Raw genomic sequence first — 20,271 nt, forward strand, 5'->3', positions numbered from 1 at the left:
ACCTCCCTCAAAATGAATTTTGAAGACCCCTGAGCTCTCTAGAGACGATCTGGATCATGGAGGATGAAGTAGACAGATTGTGACTGAATTTTTACTGCGCAAAAAAGCGCTAAAATAGGCCCCTCCCACTCATATTACAACAGTGGGGAAGCTCAGAAAACTGTTTCTATGCAGAAAATAAAGATGGCCATGTGGTAAAAATCATGCCCCAATAAGTTTTATCACCAAGTACCTCACAAAAAACGATTAACATGCCAGTAAACGTTTTAAACATACATTTGAAAAGTTATGAATTGTTATTAATAAGCCTGCTACCAGTCGCTTTTACTGCAGTTAAGGCTCATACATTATTTCAGTATTAACAGTATTTTCAGAGTCAATTCCATTCCTTAGAAAAATACATTCAGTGTACACACACTCATCAGCCTGATACCAGTCGCTATCACTGCATTTAAGGCTGAACTTACTTTACATTGGTATCAGCAGTATTTCCTCAGTCAATTCCATTCCTCAGAAAAATAATGTACTGCACATACCTCTTTTGCAGGGAGGCCCTGCATGCTATTCCCCTTCTCTGAAGTTACCTCACTCCTCAGATGAGAACAGCCAGTGGATCTTAGTTACGTCTGCTAAGATCATAGAAAACGCAGGCAGATTCTTCTTCTAATGCTGCCTGAGAATAAACAGCACACTCCGGTGCCATTTAAAATAACAAACTTTTGATTGTAGAAATAAACTAAGTTAAAAAACACCACAGACCTCTCACAGCGACCTATCTTAGTTAGGCTGCAAGAGAATGACTGAATATGACATGTGAGGGGAGGAGCTATATAGCAGCTCTGCTGGGTGATCCTCTTGCAGCTTCCTGTTAGGAAGAGATATATTCCATAAGTAATGGATGACCCGTGGACTGACTACACTTAACAAGAGAAATAGGAAATACAAATATGTTAACAAATGAAATGTAGAATGTACTTATCTGCACAAGCAGCAAAAAGAAAGAAGGAATTGGGAATATGTGGACAGTTTATGGGCACTATGATCATGCTCATTTGCATGTCTCTATTTCATTGCTTGTTCTTGTTTTCACTGTAATGTAACTTGTTTATGTTTTACTGATTTGTCGTTTCTTTGAAAAGCTGCAATAGTAGTAAAAAGAAGGTAAAGCATAATAGGAGTCTCTGTGCTTGTAATAAAAGATTATACACCTTCAATCAGATTATATGTAGCAAAGCCAAGTTTTGTCACCAGAAAAAAAAAAAAAAAAAAAGTACTAATACATATTTTTTTCTTTGCTTTCCATTTTATTTTTCTCTTGCACGTAACTGTATATATTTACATTATATATGATGTGCTGATGGCAAAGTGGAACTTTTTCATGATGGCTTAAAATGTAAAACAATTTAGATTACTTGTGAAGATTGGAGACGCTTCATTTATTTTTGGTCAGTATTTCTCCTGAAAAATGTGGCATTAACAAACACAATGATGTATGCTCTTTGTATACCCATACAGCTGCGCTTTTATCCTCATGGCTGCCAGTAACACACACAGATGAATCAATTCATAACCCCTTCACTCCAGAGCTATGATTTCACCCCATTAGCTGTCAGCAACACACCCAGGTCAGCTATCCTGCCCCTTAACAACAACATTTGTTCCTGCAACACAAACCAGTGATTGCACCCTGTTAGCTGACAGTAACAGACTGGATTTGACCCCTTTGCCACAGAAACAAAAGTTAGATTTTATCGTCCTTAGGTGCCAGTAAGACTCAGTTTGATAACTAAATTGTTTTTGTTACTGCTGTGTTTTTGTGTAGGTAGTGGAACTTACTTGTTATGCTCTGCTCACATACTACTGAAACACCTACCTTTACAAATACGGTAGGAAGATGGCCAACTTCAAAAAGTAAAGATAGTGCATACATATTTTGGAAAGGCAGCACCATATATGTAAATCACTGTTTTTTAAACCTGTCCTCAGACCTCCCCGAACAGGCCACATTTTGAGGATATCTAAACTAGAGCACAGGTGCAATAATCAGCTGATTAGTAAACATGATTATTTTACCTGCTCTCATCCAAGGTAATCCTGAAAACCTGGCCTGTTGGGGAGGCCTGAGTAAAGGTTTGAAAACCAGTGATGTAAATTAATAGGGCCATTGGCTGTCTTTATACTGCTAGAGGTTAATGCACATAGGGCCAGTGTGGCACGCTATTTAGCACTTTTGCTCAAACGTTTCCACCGCCAAAAGTAAAAAATTGTGCACATGTGGGTTAGCGCTCGTATTATAAGTTGAAAGTTAAACTTTTGCGCACAAGGAAAACCTGATGCAAAATTCAGTACTTCGAATATTGGGACCAGGCTTACTTCTCCCCACAGACTTTAATGGAGTGCGCAGAAAGAAAAAAAAAAAAAACAAAGAAAAGAAAATATCTGTTCACAGGAATTAAATGGAGTACAACTAAAGACCACAGAGGAACTTAACTGGATACCATCAGTTTATATATCTTTTTGGAGGACTGCCCAACACGTAACAGCCATATTCAAAACATATGTACTACATATTTGTTTTAATGTTTCTATTTTAACTATTTGTTATTTTCATTGTCTTAAACATGGATCCATGTTTCTAATTTTTTATGATTTATTGTAAAAATTGTGATTTTATATATATATATATATATATATATATATATATATATATATATATATATATATATATATATATATATATATATATATATATATATATACACATACAGAGAGAAGTGCACTCACAGGAACGAACAACTGGCTCAATACCATTGTTAGCCTGTTCTATGGCGAGTTACCACCTGGGTGCAGCTTTTTAGCCCAGTAATGCTTTTCACAGAGAAGAAATTTCCTTTAGTATATCAGTCTGATCCCGCCTATTACGGTCAGTCCAGCGCCGAAATACCAGGCAATTCCTCTCTGAACAAGGAACACAGCAACCCCAGACTATCGTTTCGGCCTTCATTGGGCCTCGTCAGTGAGGTGTAGCTATATTCCTCTAAGCATATATATATATATATATATATATATATATATATATTTCACCTTAGCCTTAACTTGGGCCCTTCCTATATTTTTTATGTACAAATTGTCTACTGGGTCTGCTAGGTAATCCACTCTAGGGAGCTATAGGTGCTCACACATACACTGGGTTAAACACTCTAGTTTTTCCCTATCTGTCTTTAAATACCTTTACATCTATTTATATACATAATATATGGGTTAGAAATATAGTGCTGATTACCTTTACATCTATTTATAATCATAAGGGTTAGAGATATAGTGCTGGTTACCTTTACATCTATTTATATACATAACATAGGGGTTAGAGATATAGTGCTGGTTACCTTTACATCTATTTATATACATAACATAGGGGTTAGAGCTATAGTGCTGATTACCTTTACATCTATTTATATACATAACATAGGGGTTAGAGATATAGTGCTGGTTACCTTTACATCTATTTATATACATAACATAGGGGTTATAGATATAGTGCTGGTTACCTTTACATCTATTTATATACATAACATAGGGGTTATAGATATAGTGCTGGTTACCTTTACATCTATTTATATACATAATATAGGGGTTATAGATATAGTGCTGGTTACCTTTACATCTATTTATATACATAACATAGGGGTTAGAGATATAGTGCTGGTTACCTTTACATCTATTTATATACATAACATAGGGGTTAGAGATATAGTGCTGGTTATATACATAACATAGGGGTTATTGATATAGTGCTGGTTACCTTTACATCTATTTATATACATAGCATAGGGGTTAGAGATATAGTGCTGGTTACCTTTACATCTATTTATATACATAATATAGGGGTTATAGATATAGTGCTGGTTACCTTTACATCTATTTATATACATAACATAGGGGTTAGAGATATAGTGCTGGTTACCTTTACATCTATTTATATACATAACATAGGGGTTAGAGATAAAGTGCTGGTTACCTTTACATCTATTTATATACATAATATAGGGGTTAGAGATATAGTGCTGGTTACCTTACATATATTTATATACATAACATAGGGGTTAGAGATATAGTGCTGGTTACCTTTACATCTATAACATAGGGGTTAGAGATATAGTGCTGATTACCTTTACATCTATTTATATACATAATATAGGGGTTATAGATATAGTGCTGGTTACCTTTACATCTATTTATATACATAACATAGGGGTTAGAGATATAGTGCTGGTTACCTTTACATCTATTTATATACATAACATAGGGGTTAGAGATATAGTGCTGGTTACCTTTACATCTATTTATATACATAATATAGGGGTTAGAGATATAGTGCTGGTTACCTTTACATCTATTTATATACATAACATAGGGGTTAGAGATATAGTGCTGGTTATATACATAACATAGGGGTTAGAGATATAGTGCTGATTACCTTTACATCTATTTATATACATAATATAGGGGTTAGAGATATAGTGCTGGTTACCTTTACATCTATTTATATACATAACATAGGGGTTAGAGATATAGTGCTGGTTATATACATAACATAGGGGTTAGAGATATAGTGCTGATTACCTTTACATCTATTTATATACATAATATAGGGGTTAGAGATATAGTGCTGGTTACCTTTACATCTATTTATATACATAACATAGGGGTTAGAGATATAGTGCTGGTTACCTTACATATATTTATATACATAACATAGGGGTTAGAGATATAGTGCTGGTTACCTTTACATCTATTTATATACATAACATAGGGGTTAGAGATATAGTGCTGGTTACCTTTACATCTATTTATATACATAACATAGGGGTTAGAGATATAGTGCTGGTTACCTTTACATCTATTTATATACATAATATAGGGGTTAGAGATATAGTGCTGGTTACCTTTACATCTATTTATATACATAACATAGGGGTTAGAGATATAGTGCTGGTTATATACATAACATAGGGGTTAGAGATATAGTGCTGATTACCTTTACATCTATTTATATACATAATATAGGGGTTAGAGATATAGTGCTGGTTACCTTTACATCTATTTATATACATAACATAGGGGTTAGAGATATAGTGCTGGTTATATACATAACATAGGGGTTAGAGATATAGTGCTGATTACCTTTACATCTATTTATATACATAATATAGGGGTTAGAGATATAGTGCTGGTTACCTTTACATCTATTTATATACATAACATAGGGGTTAGAGATATAGTGCTGGTTACCTTACATATATTTATATACATAACATAGGGGTTAGAGATATAGTGCTGGTTACCTTTACATCTATTTATATACATAACATAGGGGTTAGAGATATAGTGCTGATTACCTTTACATCTATTTATATACATAATATAGGGGTTATAGATATAGTGCTGGTTACCTTTACATCTATTTATATACATAACATAGGGGTTAGAGATATAGTGCTGGTTACCTTTACATCTATTTATATACATAACATAGGGGTTAGAGATATAGTGCTGGTTACCTTTACATCTATTTATATACATAATATAGGGGTTAGAGATATAGTGCTGGTTACCTTTACATCTATTTATATACATAACATAGGGGTTAGAGATATAGTGCTGGTTATATACATAACATAGGGGTTAGAGATATAGTGCTGATTACCTTTACATCTATTTATATACATAATATAGGGGTTAGAGATATAGTGCTGGTTACCTTTACATCTATTTATATACATAACATAGGGGTTAGAGATATAGTGCTGGTTATATACATAATATAGGGGTTAGAGATATAGTGCTGGTTACCTTTACATCTATTTATATACATAACATAGGGGTTAGAGATATAGTGCTGATTACCTTTACATCTATTTATATACATAATATAGGGGTTAGAGATATAGTGCTGGTTACCTTTACATCTATTTATATACATAACATAGGGGTTAGAGATATAGTGCTGGTTACCTTTACATCTATTTATATACATAATATAGGGGTTAGAGATATAGTGCTGATTACCTTTACATCTATTTATATACATAATATAGGGGTTAGAGATATAGTGCTGGTTACCTTTAGTCCACAAGAGAGTGAACGCTGTCGTCTAGCAGCATAAAGCAGATTTGATACACGGGAATCCACAATGGCAGATAGGCTAACCACATTGTAATGGTCTGTAGAAAGTAAGCTCAAAAAGAAGGACAATCTCCTAATAGGTGGATATTACCGTGAGGGTGCACCTTTATGTACTTAGAAGTAGTAGGCAAACACACTATGCACAAGCCTTATATAAAATAATAATTTATTCGGCATACATTAAATCGAAAATGAAGACAAACTCAGACTCACAAAAGACAAGGAGGGAGATACGTTATGTATACCGAATAAATTGTTAATATTTTACATAAGGCTTGTGCATAGTGTGTTTGCCTACTACTTCTAAGTACATAAAGGTGCACCCTCATGGTCATATCCACCTATTAGGAGATTTCCTTTTTGAGCTAAAAATCTATTTATATACATTTTACAATGTAAAATATGTGCAACGAGCCTCGAGTTGCGTGCTTTAGGGCTAATGCAGTGTTGAGTTAGCACATATGAAGAATTAGGTGCACTCCTGTCGGGTTCAAGCGCATAAGTCTGACAGGACAACACATTCTTCATGTGAGCTAAATATTGAAAAATAATAATGTAATTATGGTGTGAGTAACTTAAAATATTAAATATTAAAGTACTAAAATTCTTAATAAACCATATTATATGTATATTTTACAGTGACTATAATCATTAAGAATTGTAGATTTACTTGCCAATGCCTGGTCTTACTTTACACGCACAAGAGACCATAGATGTTTGCTTTGATACTTTTCATGACTTGCTTTGCTTTCCCACACACATTTTACAGGCTACTCATACATGGCTCCAGCTTCTCTTGCTTCCATATAAATATCCAAGCACCTTATCATTGTTTTTTCCAATGTCTAACAGTAATCTCACATGGGCTCTCTCCTACATTTACACAAATGCCTTTTGTACACAGCGGTTATCCCTAACTTTATTTCTTACCTTCTCATAAATGCATCCTTCTTGAATAACATGACTCTTTCCTTCTTCAATAGTTCAGTCTTGTCATTGCCACATTTCATTTTAGACTCCTTCCACTCATTGTTACTGACATCACACCTTAACATGATTTTCCTCAGTAATTCACAATATTTCTTTCATACCTTTTCTGTGATGTATCTCCTTTAATCTCCAAGATAGTCTCTTCTTGCTTCAACATAGATGTCCCTCAAACCACCTTATGTTTTCCTTTTCTTTTGAATGATGGTAAAATCCTAAACGTTTAAGCTCTCTTGTGTATGATAGAAGCATTAATGTATATAAGTATTTATCAAAAAACATTGACTGAAACAAATATAGTCCCTTGTCTTTTCTCTATTTGTCTGTCTGTCTGTCTGGGATAAGACTGATAAATTACAGAAAATGTCTCCTTTGCATGCCAGCATAATCTACACAAAAGACTGTAGAACGAGCAGGAATTTGCTTAGGTACGTTTTTGACGCACTAGTTTTGTATTCAGATCATTGCCTTCTACACAACACTGCATTACTCCTTAGTGGGTTCATTCCTAGAATTAAAGGGACTCAAAAAGTTTATTTTAGGATTCCGACAGATCACACAAATTTAAACAACTTTCCAATGTACTTCTTTTACCTAATTTGCTTCGTTCTCTTTGTCTCCTTTGTTGAAAAGTGTATATAGATAGGCTTGGAAGCTGGGAGCTAGCTACTAATTGTTGGCTGACCATATATGCCCCTTGTGATCGGCTAACCAATGTGTTCAGCTAGTTCCCAGTAGTGCATTGCTGCTTCTTCAAGAATGGTTTCCAAGAGAATGAGTCAAAATTGATAATAGAAGTAAATTGGATGGTTGTTTACATATGTATGCATAGTAGAGTAGATGGTATTTAGCAGTCTGTTATGTGTAGTCAGAATGTCACCTTAGAATAGGCTGTCACAGCATAGCTAGGGGTTACCTTATAGTGCATTAAAACCAAAACGTTCAATGTGCATATTTAGATTATTTGCAATTAATAGTTTTAATACATAAAAAAAAAAAAAAAATACCAAGGCTACAGAATACAGTCGCAATACTCAACAGTGAGGAGGTCTGCCACTTCACTGCCAGTGTGTGTCCTAGATATCTGCAGTCACAGGGTCTCCTAAAATAGACTGAAACTGTCCAAATATTAAACACATTACACAAAAATACAGTGTTGTCTGTGCAGGTAATGTACAGTGTTAAGAGGGACAATGTACTCAGTGCAGGCAGCTAATAAGAGTTCAAGAAACACTCTTTTAAATGGCCTGAGCTCTCTCTCCCCACGTCTACTAGGAAGTTGATAACTGCGGTTACCTGCTGTTTGCATAGTTTTTTTTTTTTTATATAGAGAATGTTGTGGTATTTGAAATTTCAGCATAGGTGGTGGTTTCAACGGACAAAAAAAAATTAAGTGACAAAATAAAGGTAAAGGAACTATTTGAAAACAATTTAGTACACTCCAGCAGTAAACTAAGCATGACCATCTCCAAAAATGGTACACACAAAATTATTTACATAGTGCAAAGTAGACGTTTTATTACTTTGTAAACCTGTAGGCAAAGCTGCTGTTGGGGTACATAGATGGATTGTAAATTCCACAGATTAGCAACAATGCATAGTGCACCCATTTTGAAAATGTCTTTCTATCGACCTCTCAAATCTCAGTAACTGTCCAGCCTTTTAGAAAGTGTGAGGATTTCTTTCCTTCAGGGTGAGCATAAAATATCCAACTTCCCCTTTTTATAATATGATTTTTTCCAATCAGCCTGACATTCCCCTAATAAGCAGACGGCTTACAAAGTAATAGGGGAAGTGGCAACAGGAGCTAAAGTTTTTAAGCTGTTGGCTGGTTACATTGGGATGTTTACAGTGTAATAAAACAAAGGAGTTCACTTGCCAGCATCTTCCACAATATCTTCATATTTTGGGGGAGGGTCACAGTAGGAAGCAGCTGGCATCTCTCCAGAGCCATGCGTCCCTGTCACTTCCTCATAGGATGGTGGAGGACTGCAAGAGCTCAGACTGGTGTGAGGGCGCTGTGGGGGACGCAAGGTGACATTATTATGAAAACTGGTCCTAGTGGCAGAGAGCTCCTGCTGATGGTGAGCAGATGTCTCTCGGTAAACAATCACTCTGGGAAGGGAGCGGGAGGAGCGGCTCTGCAGAAAACGACTCTGAGAGTTATAGGAGGGCCGAGGGCCTGAGACTTTGTGCAACTGACACCTCCAGATAACAAAGAGGACAAAGATGAAAAGAAGAGCCAATCCCAGCAGAGGAAGCACCACAAACACAGAGTCAGAACGCTGGGGCCACTGAGCAGGGTCACGGACAGAGTAAAGAGTGTTTATATAGCCTCTCCAAAATTTCATCTGCAAGAAACAGTAAGAACTTAACACAGACAGGAGGACACAGTACTTGCTATTCAGTCCTTAAAGGCAAGATCTATAAGTAATAGAGTTTATCCCCCCACAGTGTGATAAAGGATGAATTACAGGTAGCCCTCAGTTTACGCCGGGGTTAGATTCCAGAAGGAATGGTTGTAAATCGAAACCGTTGTAAATTGAAACCCAGTTTAATGTAAGTCAATGGGAAGTGAGGGAGTTAGGTTCCAGGCCCCTCTTAAAATTGGCATGAGTAACACCTAATACATTATTTTTAAAGCTTTGAAATGAAGACTTTAAAAGATAAACAGCATTACAAACCTAATAAAATAATCACACAACACAGTATATATAATTAAACTAAGTTAAATGAACAAAAACATTTGCTAAACAGCATTATAAACCTAATAAAATAATCACACAACACAGACTTTACTTGCATTTTTCTGCAAACAGTTCTTTCTATGCATTCCAATCTGGACTGATTCATCTCAGCTTGCTTGGCTTGCATATCTGTGCTGCAACACAAGAGGACAGCTCCACCTACTGGCTATTTTAATCAATGTACTGCTTCTCAATGCTTTTCAATAGCAGTCACATGACTGAAAAAAAGGTTGTTATTCTGAAACGGTGCAAATTGAACCGTTGTAAACTGAGGGCCACCTGTATATGATGTGTTTTCTTATGCTCAACTAGCAAACTAATGCAGAATTAAAAATATATACATGCTGTTTCTACTTCCAATAAGTAAAACAGTGAAAACACAATAGAGTTACAGAATATGACATTTCATTACTACAGGATGACAACAACAGCACAGACATGAATGCAATATGAATAGAAAGACGCTACAACACATGGTCATCTCCTTTTCTGATGTGACACAGACAATAGAATGCAAACAGTCTACCGTTCCCATGATAACTAAACGTAACACAGGGCATGTGTTGTCTAATGTAAACTCTGCTACATATCCTCATATAGACTTAAAGGAGCAAAAGTTCTATTCACTCCCAGATGAAAATGTCTGAAAGCAGAGAGAGAGACACTGCCAGGAGGGATACATGAGATAGGTCACTTAACCAAAGGGTAAGAGAAAGTAAGGTGCCAGAAAATGGAATGTTTCCTTCCCACAAATGGCGACATGGAGTCCGTCATCTGCATGATGATACAGTTAAGTAGCTATGAGACATGAAGACTGCTCCTCCCCCCACAACAATCTCCTCACCGTCTTCTCCTCGCTTTCATACACCTCCTTGACCTCCTCATAGCTGCAGACCTCCTCCATACATTCCCTCTCAATTGTTCCCTGACGAAGTTCCTCTAGGAAACCATTTGCTCGAGGGAGACGTCTAAGGAGAGTATGTGCATTCTGGCGCCCAAGAAATACTGAGAATAATAAAACGTAAAAGTCATATATAGCAGTAGACCTAGACACAGCCATTTGAGGTACAGTGGATATTAAAAGTCTACACACCCCTGTTAAAATGTCAGGTTTCTGTGATGTAAAAAAATGAGACAAAGATAAATCATTTCAGAACTTTTACCACCTTTAATGTGACCTATAAACTGTACAACTCAATTGCAAAACAAACCTAAGATCTTTTAGGTGGAGGGAAGTAGAAATAAAAAACTAAAATAATATGGTTGCATAAGTGTAACTAATACTTTGTTGAAGCACCCTTTGATTTTATTACAACACTCAGTCTTTTTGGGTATGAGTTTTTCAGCATGGCACATCTTGACTTGGCAAGATTTGCCCACTCTTCTTTGCAAAAACCCTCCAAATCTGTCAGATTGTGAGGGCATCTCTTTTGCACAGCCCACTTAAGATCACCCCACAGATTTTCGATTGGATTCAGGTCTGGGCTTTGACTGGGCCATTCCAAAACTTTAATCTTCTTCTGCTTTGGGCGTTGTCATACTGAAAGATGAAGTTTCTCTTCATGTTCAGCTTTCTAGCAGAAGCCTGAAGGTTTTGTGCCAATATTGTCTAGTATTTGGAACAGTTCATTATTCCCTCTACCTTGACTATGGCCCCAGTTCTAGCTGAAGAAAAAACAGACCCAAAGCTTGATGCTGCCACCAAAATGCTGCACTGTGGGTATGGTGTTCTTTTGGTTATATGAAGTGTTGTTTTTGCGACAAACATATCTTTTGGAATTATGGCCAAAAAGTTTAATCTTGGTTTCATCAAACCAGAACACCTTTTGCGACATGCTTTTGGGAGACTTCAGATGTGTTTCTGCAAAATTTAACTGGGCTTGGATGTTTTTTTTTGTAAGAAAAAGCTTCCGTCTTGCCATTCTACCCAATAGCCCAGACATATGAAGAATACTGGAGATTGTTGTCACATGCACCACACATCCAGTACTTGCCAGATATTGCTGCAGCTCCTTTAATGGTGCTGTAGGCCTCTTGGCAGCCTCCCAGACCAGTTTTCTTCTCGTCTTTTCATCAATTTTGAGGGGACTTGGTAATGTCACTGTTGCGCCATATTTTCTCCACTTGATGATGACTGTCTTCACCGTGTTCCATGGTATATCTAATGCCTTGGAAATTCTTTTGTACCGTTCTCCTGACTGACACCTTTTAACAATGAGATCCGTCTGACGCTTTGGAAGCTCTCTGCGAACCATGGCTTTTGCTGTAGGTTGAGACTAAGAAAATGTCAGGAAAGACCTACTAGAACAGCTGAACTTTATTTGGGGTTAATCAGAGGCATTTTAAATGATGGCAGGTGTGTGATGACTCCTATTTAACATGATTTTGAATGTGATTGCTTAATTCTTAACACAGCTACATCCCCAGTTATAAGAGGGTGTGCACACTTATGCAACCACATTATTTTTTTTTTATTTTTATTTTTTTTACTTCCCTCCACCTAGAAGTTTCAGTTTGTTTTTCAATCAAGTTGTACAGTTTATAGGTCACATTAAAAGGGGGAAAAAGTTCTTAAGTGATTTATCTTTGTCTCATTTTTTTACATCACAGAAACCTGACATTTTAACAGGGGTGTGTAGACGTTTTATATCCACTGTATATAAAATCAAGTAGCCATACACCATGTAGAACAATATACATAAAATAACAGTTATAATATTCTGATGTACTAAAAAGCAGTAATTTAACAACATGCAGAGAAAAAAAAAAAAAAAACTATCTAAGAAATTACATTGCAACAACGTCAATGTTTTGCTAACAAATAATAATATACAGTGATATGATATATTCGTTGGAATATGAAAGTGGCAAGCAGATTATATCTTCTCTTTCCTTTTAAAAGGGACAGTCTAGTAAAAAAAAAAAATTATTCAGATAGGGCATGCAATTTTAAACAACTTTCCAATTTACTTTTGGTAATTCTCTTGCTATTCTTTGTTGAAAGCTAAACCTAGGTCAGTTTATTTGCTACTTTCTAAGCCCTCATAGGCCACCTCATTGACAGATTTTCACAGCTAGACAGCGCTAGTTCACGTGTGCCATATAGATAACATTGTGCTCACTCCTGTAGAGTTATTTATGAGTCGGCACTAATTGGTTAAAATGCAAGTCTGGTAAAAAAAAAACAGAATTTATGCTTACCTGATAAATTACTTTCTCCAACGGTGTGTCCGGTCCACGGCGTCATCCTTACTTGTGGGGAATATCTCTTCCCCAACAGGAAATGGCAAAGAGTCCCAGCAAAGCTGGCCATATAGTCCCTCCTAGGCTCCGCCCACCCCAGTCATTCGACCGACGGACAGGAGGAAAAAGTAGGAGAAACCATAGGGTGCAGTGGTGACTGTAGTTAGAGAAAATAATTCATCAAGCCTGATTAAAAAACCAGGGCGGGCCGTGGACCGGACACACCGTTGGAGAAAGTAATTTATCAGGTAAGCATAAATTCTGTTTTCTCCAACATTGGTGTGTCCGGTCCACGGCGTCATCCTTACTTGTGGGAACCAATACCAAAGCTTTAGGACACGGATGAAGGGAGGGAGCAAATCAGGTTACCTAAACGGAAGGCACCACGGCTTGCAAAACCTTTCTCCCAAAAATAGCCTCCGAAGAAGCAAAAGTATCAAATTTGTAAAATTTGGCAAAAGTGTGCAGTGAAGACCAAGTCGCTGCCTTACATATCTGATCAACAGAAGCCTCGTTCTTGAAGGCCCATGTGGAAGCCACAGCCCTAGTGGAGTGAGCTGTGATTCTTTCAGGAGGCTGCCGTCCGGCAGTCTCATAAGCCAATCTGATGATGCTTTTAAGCCAAAAGGAAAGAGAGGTAGAAGTTGCTTTTTGACCTCTCCTTTTACCAGAATAGACGACAAACAGAGAAGATGTTTGTCTGAACTCTTTTGTAGCTTCTAAGTAGAATTTTAGAGCACGGACTACATCTAAATTGTGTAGCAAACGTTCCTTCTTTGAAACTGGATTCGGACACAAAGAAGGTACAACTATCTCCTGGTTAATATTTTTGTTGGAAACAACCTTTGGAAGAAAACCAGGCTTAGTACGCAAAACAACCTTATCTGAATGGAACACCAGATAGGGCGGAGTACACTGCAGAGCAGATAACTCAGAAACTCTTCTAGCAGAAGAAATAGCAACCAAAAACAAAACTTTCCAAGATAACAACTTAATATCTATGGAATGTAAAGGTTCAAACGGAACCCCTTGAAGAACTGAAAGAACTAGATTTAAACTCCAGGGAGGAGTCAAAGGTCTGTAAACAGGCTTGATCCTAACCAGAGCCTGAACAAATGCTTGAACATCTGGCACAGCTGCCAGTCGTTTGTGTAGTAAGACAGATAAGGCAGAAATCTGTCCCTTTAGAGAACTCGCAGATAATCCTTTATCCAAACTTTCTTGTAGAAAGGAAAGGATCTTAGGAATCTTTATCTTATTCCATGGGAATCCCTTGGATTCACACCAGCAGATATATCTTTTCCATATTTTATGGTAAATTTTTCTAGTTACCGGTTTTCTGGCTTGAACCAGAGTATCTATCACAGAATCTGAAAATCCACGCTTTGATAGAATCAAGCGTTCAATCTCCAAGCCGTCAGCTGGAGGGAGACTAGATTTGGATGTTCGAATGGACCCTGTACAAGAAGGTCCTGTCTCAAAAGAAGCTTCCATGGTGGAGCCGATGACATATTCACCAGGTCTGCATACCAAGTCCTGCGTGGCCACGCAGGAGCGATCAAGATCACCGAGGCCCTCTCCTGCTTGATCCTGGCTACCAGCCTGGGAATGAGAGGAAACGGTGGAAACACATAAGCTAGATTGAAGGTCCAAGGCGCTACTAGTGCATCCACTAGAGTCGCCTTGGGATCCCTGGATCTGGACCCGTAGCAAGGAACCTTGAAGTTCTGACGAGACGCCATCAGATCCATGTCTGGAATGCCCCAAAATTGGGTCAACTGGGCAAACATCTCCGGGTGGAGTTCCCACTCCCCCGGATGGAAAGTCTGACGACTCAGATAATCCGCCTCCCAGTTTTCCACTCCTGGGATGTGGATCGCAGACAAGTGGCAGGAGTGATCCTCCGCCCATTGTATTATTTTGGTCACTTCTTTCATCGCCAGGGAACTCCTTGTTCCCCCCTGATGATTGATATAAGCAACAGTCGTCATGTTGTCCGATTGGAATCTTATGAATCTGGCCTTTGCTAGCTGAGGCCAAGCCCTGAGAGCATTGAATATCGCTCTTAGTTCCAGAATGTCTTCCCGAGACCATAGTCCCTGAGCTTTCAGGAATTCCCAGACCGCGCCCCAGCCCACTAGACTGGCGTCGGTCGTGACGATGACCCACTCTGGTCTGCGGAAGCTCATTCCCTGGGATAGGTGGTCCAGGGATATCCACCAACGGAGTGAATCTCTGGTCTTCTGATCTACTTGAATCACTGGAGACAAGTCTGTATAGTCCCCATTCCACTGTTTCAGCATGCACAGTTGTAATGGTCTTAGATGAATTCGCGCAAAAGGAACTATGTCCATTGCTGCAACCATCAACCCTACTACTTCCATGCACTGAGCTATGGAAGGACGTGGAACTGAATGAAGAACTTGACAAGCGCTTAGAAGTTTTGACTTTCTGACATCTGTCAGAAAAATCCTCATTTCTAAAGAATCTATTATTGTTCCCAAAGAAGGGAACTCTTGTCGATGGAGACAGAGAACTTTTTTCTATGTTCACCTTCCATCCGTGAGATCTGAGAAAGGCCAGAACGATGTCTGTATGAGCCTTTGCCTTTGAAAGGGACGACGCTTGTATTAGAATGTCGTCCAAGTATGGTACTACTGCAATGCCCCTCGGTCTTAGAACCGCTAGAAGGGACCCGAGTACCTTTGTGAAAATCCTTGGAGCAGTGGCTAACCCGAATGGGAGGGCCACAAACTGGTAATGTTTGTCCAGAAAGGCGAACCTTAGGAACTGATGATGTTCTTTGTGGATAGGAATATGTAGATACGCATCCTTTAGATCCACGGTAGTCATAAATTGACCTTCCTGGATGGTAGGTAGAATCGTTCGAATGGTTTCCATTTTGAACGATGGTACTCTGAGAAATTTGTTTAGGATCTTTAAATCCAGAATTGGTCTGAAGGTTCCCTCTTTTTTGGGAACTACGAACAGATTTGAGTAAAATCCCATTCCTTGTTCCGCCATTGGAACTGGGTGTATCACTCCCATCCTTAACAGGTCTTCTACACAATGTAAGAATGCCTGTCTCTTTATTTGGTTTGAGGATAAGTGAGATATGTGAAACCTTCCCCTTGGGGGTAGTTCCTTGAATTCCAGAAGATAACCCTGAGAAACTATTTCTAGCGTCCAGGGATCCTGAACATCTCTTGCCCAAGCCTGAGCAAAGAGAGAGAGTCTGCCCCCACTAGATCCGGTCCCGGATCGGGGGCTACTCCTTCATGCTGTTTTGTTAGCAGTTGCAGGTTTCTTGGCCTGCTTACCCTTGTTCCAGCCTTGCATCGGTTTCCAGGCTGGTTTGGTCTGTGAAGCATTACCCTCTTGCTTAGAGGATGCAGAATTAAAGGCCAGTCCATTCCTGAAATTACGAAAGGAACGAAAATTAGACTTATTCTTGGCTTTGAAAGGCCTATCTTGTGGGAGGGCGTGGCCCTTTCCCCCAGTGATGTCTGAGATAATCTCTTTCAATTCTGGCCCAAAGAGAGTTTTACCCTTTAAGGGGATATTAAGCAATTTTGTCTTGGATGATACATCCGCTGACCAAGACTTTAGCCAAAGCGCTCTGCGCGCCACAATTGCAAACCCTGAATTTTTCGCCGCTAATCTAGCTAATTGCAAAGCGGCATCTAAAATAAAAGAATTAGCCAACTTAAGTGCGTGAACTCTGTCCATAACCTCCTCATATGGAGTCTCTCTACTGAGCGACTTTTCTAGTTCCTCGAACCAGAACCACGCTGCTGTAGTGACAGGAACAATGCACGAAATGGGTTGCAGAAGGTAACCTTGCTGTACAAAAATCTTTTTAAGCAAAACCTCCAATTTTTTATCCATAGGATCTTTGAAAGCACAATTATCCTCGATAGGAATAGTAGTGCGCTTGTTTAGAGTAGAAACTGCCCCCTCTACCTTAGGGACTGTCTGCCATAAGTCCTTTCTGGGGTCGACCATAGGAAATAATTTCTTAAATATAGGAGGGGGGACAAAAGGTATGCCGGGCTTCTCCCACTCCTTATTCACTATGTCCGCCACCCATTGGGTATAGGAAAAGCGTCGGGGTGCACCGGAACCTCTAGGAACTTGTCCATCTTGCATAATTTTTCTGGAATGACCAGGTTGTCACAATCATCCAGAGTAGATAACACCTCCTTAAGCAGTGCGCGGAGATGCTCTAATTTAAATGTCACAACATCAGGTTCAGCATGTTGAGAAATTTTTCCTGAATCTGAAATTTCCCCATCTGACAAAATCTCCCTCATGGCCCCTTCAGATTGGTGTGAGGGTATGACAGAGCAATTATCATCAGCGCCCTCTTGCTCTTCAGTGTTTAAAACAGAGCAATCACGCTTTCTCTGATATGCAGGCATTTTGGATAAAATATTTGCTATGGAGTTATCCATTACTGCCGTCAATTGTTGCATAGTAATAAGCATTGGCGCGCTAGAAGTACTAGCGGCCTCCTGCGTGGGCAAAACTGGTATAGACACAGAAGGAGATGATGTAGAACCATGTCTACTCCCTTCATCTGATGAATCATCTTGGGCAACTTCATTATCTGTGGCAGTACTGTCCTTACTTTGTTTGGACGCTATGGCACAATTATCACACAATTTTGAAGGGGGAGACACATTGACTTTCATACATATAGAGCTTATCTGAAGGTACAGACATGTTAAACAGGCTTAAACTTGTCAATAAAGCACAAAAACATAATTTATGCTTACCTGATAAATTCCTTTCTCCTGTAGTGTGGTCAGTCCACGGGTCATCATTACTTCTGGGATATTAACTCCTCCCCAACAGGAAGTGCAAGAGGATCACCCAGCAGAGTTGCTATATAGCTCCTCCCCTCTACGTCACACCCAGTCATTCGACCGAGAACCAACGAGAAAGGAGAAGCTAAAGGGTGCAGTGGTGACTGGAGTATAATTTAAAAATTTAGACCTGCCATAAAAAACAGGGCGGGCCGTGGACTGACCACACTACAGGAGAAAGGAATTTATCAGGTAAGCATAAATTATGTTTTCTCCTGTTAAAGGGACACTGTACCCAAAATTTTTCTTTCGTGATTCAGATTGAGAATGAAATTTTAAGCAACTTTCTAATTTACTCCTATTATCAAATTTTCTTCATTCTCTTGGTATCTTTATTTGAATTGCAAGAATGTAAGCTTAGATGCCGGCCCATTTTTGGTGAACAACCTGGGTTGTCCTTGCTGATTGGTGGATAAATTCATCCACCAATAAAAAATTGCTGTCCAGAGTACTGAAACCAAAAAAAAGCTTAGATGCCTTCTTTTTCAAATAATGATAGCAAGAGAACGAAGAAAAATTGATAATAGGAGTAAATTAGAAAGTTGCTTAAATTTGCATGCTCTTTCTGAATTACAAAAGAAAAATTTTGGGTACAGTGTCCCTTTAAGTGTGGTCAGTCCACGGGTCATCATTACTTCTGGGATACCAATACCAAAGCTAAAGTACACGGATGACGGGAGGGACAGGCAGGATCTTATACGGAAGGAACCACTGCCTGAAGAACCTTTCTCCCAAAAACAGCCTCCGCAGAAGCAAAAGTGTCAAATTTGTAAAATTTGGAAAAAGTATGAAGAGAAGACCAAGTTGCAGCCTTGCAAATCTGTTCAACAGAGGCCTCATTCTTAAAGGCCCAAGTGGAAGCCACAGCTCTAGTAGAATGAGCTGTAATTCTTTCAGGAGGCTGCTGTCCAGCAGTCTCATAAGCTAAACGTATTATGCTACGAAGCCAAAAGGAGAGAGAGGTAGCAGAAGCTTTTTGACCTCTCCTCTGACCAGAATAAACGACAAACAGGGAAGACGTTTGTCGAAAATCTTTAGTTGCCTGTAAATAAAATTTCAGAGCACGGACTACATCCAGATTGTGTAGAAGACGTTCCTTCTTTGAAGAAGGATTAGGACACAAGGATGGAACAACAATCTCGTGATTGATATTCCTGTTAGTGACCACCTTAGGTAAGAACCCAGGTTTAGTACGCAGAACTACCTTGTCTGAATGAAAAATCAGATAAGGAGAATGACAATGTAAAGCAGATAACTCAGAGACTCTCCGAGCCGAGGAAATAGCCATTAAAAACAGAACTTTCCAAGATAACAGCTTGATATCAATGGAATGAAGGGGTTCAAACGGAACACCCTGTAAAACGTTAAGAACTAAATTTAAGCTCCATGGTGGAGCAACAGTTTTAAACACAGGCTTAATCCTGGCCAAAGCCTGGCAAAAAGCCTGAACGTCTGGAACTTCTGACAGACGCTTGTGTAAAAGAATGGACAGAGCTGAGATCTGTCCCTTTAAGGAACTAGCAGATAAACCCTTTTCTAAACCTTCTTGTAGAAAGGATAATATCCTAGGAATCCTAACTTTACTCCATGAGTAACTCTTGGATTCGCACCAATGTAAGTATTTACGCCATATTTTATGGTAAATCTTTCTGGTAACAGGCTTCCTAGCCTGTATTAAGGTATCAATAACTGACTCCGAAAAACCACGCTTTGATAAAATCAAGCGTTCAATTTCCAAGCAGTCAGCTTCAGAGAAATTAGATTTTGATGTTTGAAAGGACCCTGAATTAGAAGGTCCTGTCTCAGAGGCAGAGACCAAGGTGGACAGGATGACATGTCCACTAGATCTGCATACCAGGTCCTGCGTGGCCACGCAGGCGCTATAAGAATCACCGATGCTCTCTCCTGTTTGATTCTGGCAATCAATCGAGGAAGCATTGGGAAGGGTGGAAACACATAAGCCATCCTGAAGGTCCAAGGTGCTGTCAAAACATCTATCAGGACTGCTCCCGGATCCCTGGATCTGGACCCGTAACAAGGAAGCTTGGCGTTCCCACAGTCCTCTCACACATCCTATCTATTAGTTGGGTGCAAGAGAATGACTGGGTGTGACGTAGAGGGGAGGAGCTATATAGCAACTCTGCTGGGTGATCCTCTTGCACTTCCTGTTGGGGAGGAGTTAATATCCCAGAAGTAATGATGACCCGTGGACTGACCACACTTAACAGGAGAAAAACGTT

At 38.9% G+C, this 20,271-nt stretch overlaps 1 protein-coding gene across 3 annotated transcripts in view; it reads right to left on the reverse strand.

Moving 5' to 3' along the window:
* Positions 1-8,662: 8,662 nt before the first annotated feature.
* The window catches only part of PRRG3 (proline rich and Gla domain 3), a 47,814-nt gene continuing 36,205 nt past the window's right edge, over positions 8,663-20,271 (reverse strand). For all 3 annotated transcript variants that reach the window (XM_053698937.1, XM_053698939.1, XM_053698940.1), the window contains 2 exons: positions 10,765-10,925; positions 8,663-9,524 (listed from right to left, as the gene is read on the reverse strand). In XM_053698937.1, the coding sequence (XP_053554912.1) occupies positions 9,045-9,524; positions 10,765-10,925 (641 nt within the window). In that variant the 3' untranslated portion in view covers positions 8,663-9,044. The remainder of the gene's footprint in view (positions 9,525-10,764; positions 10,926-20,271) is intronic.

Source organism: Bombina bombina, chromosome 1, assembly GCF_027579735.1.
Source record: "Bombina bombina isolate aBomBom1 chromosome 1, aBomBom1.pri, whole genome shotgun sequence".
Taxonomy (NCBI): Eukaryota; Metazoa; Chordata; class Amphibia; order Anura; family Bombinatoridae; genus Bombina; species Bombina bombina.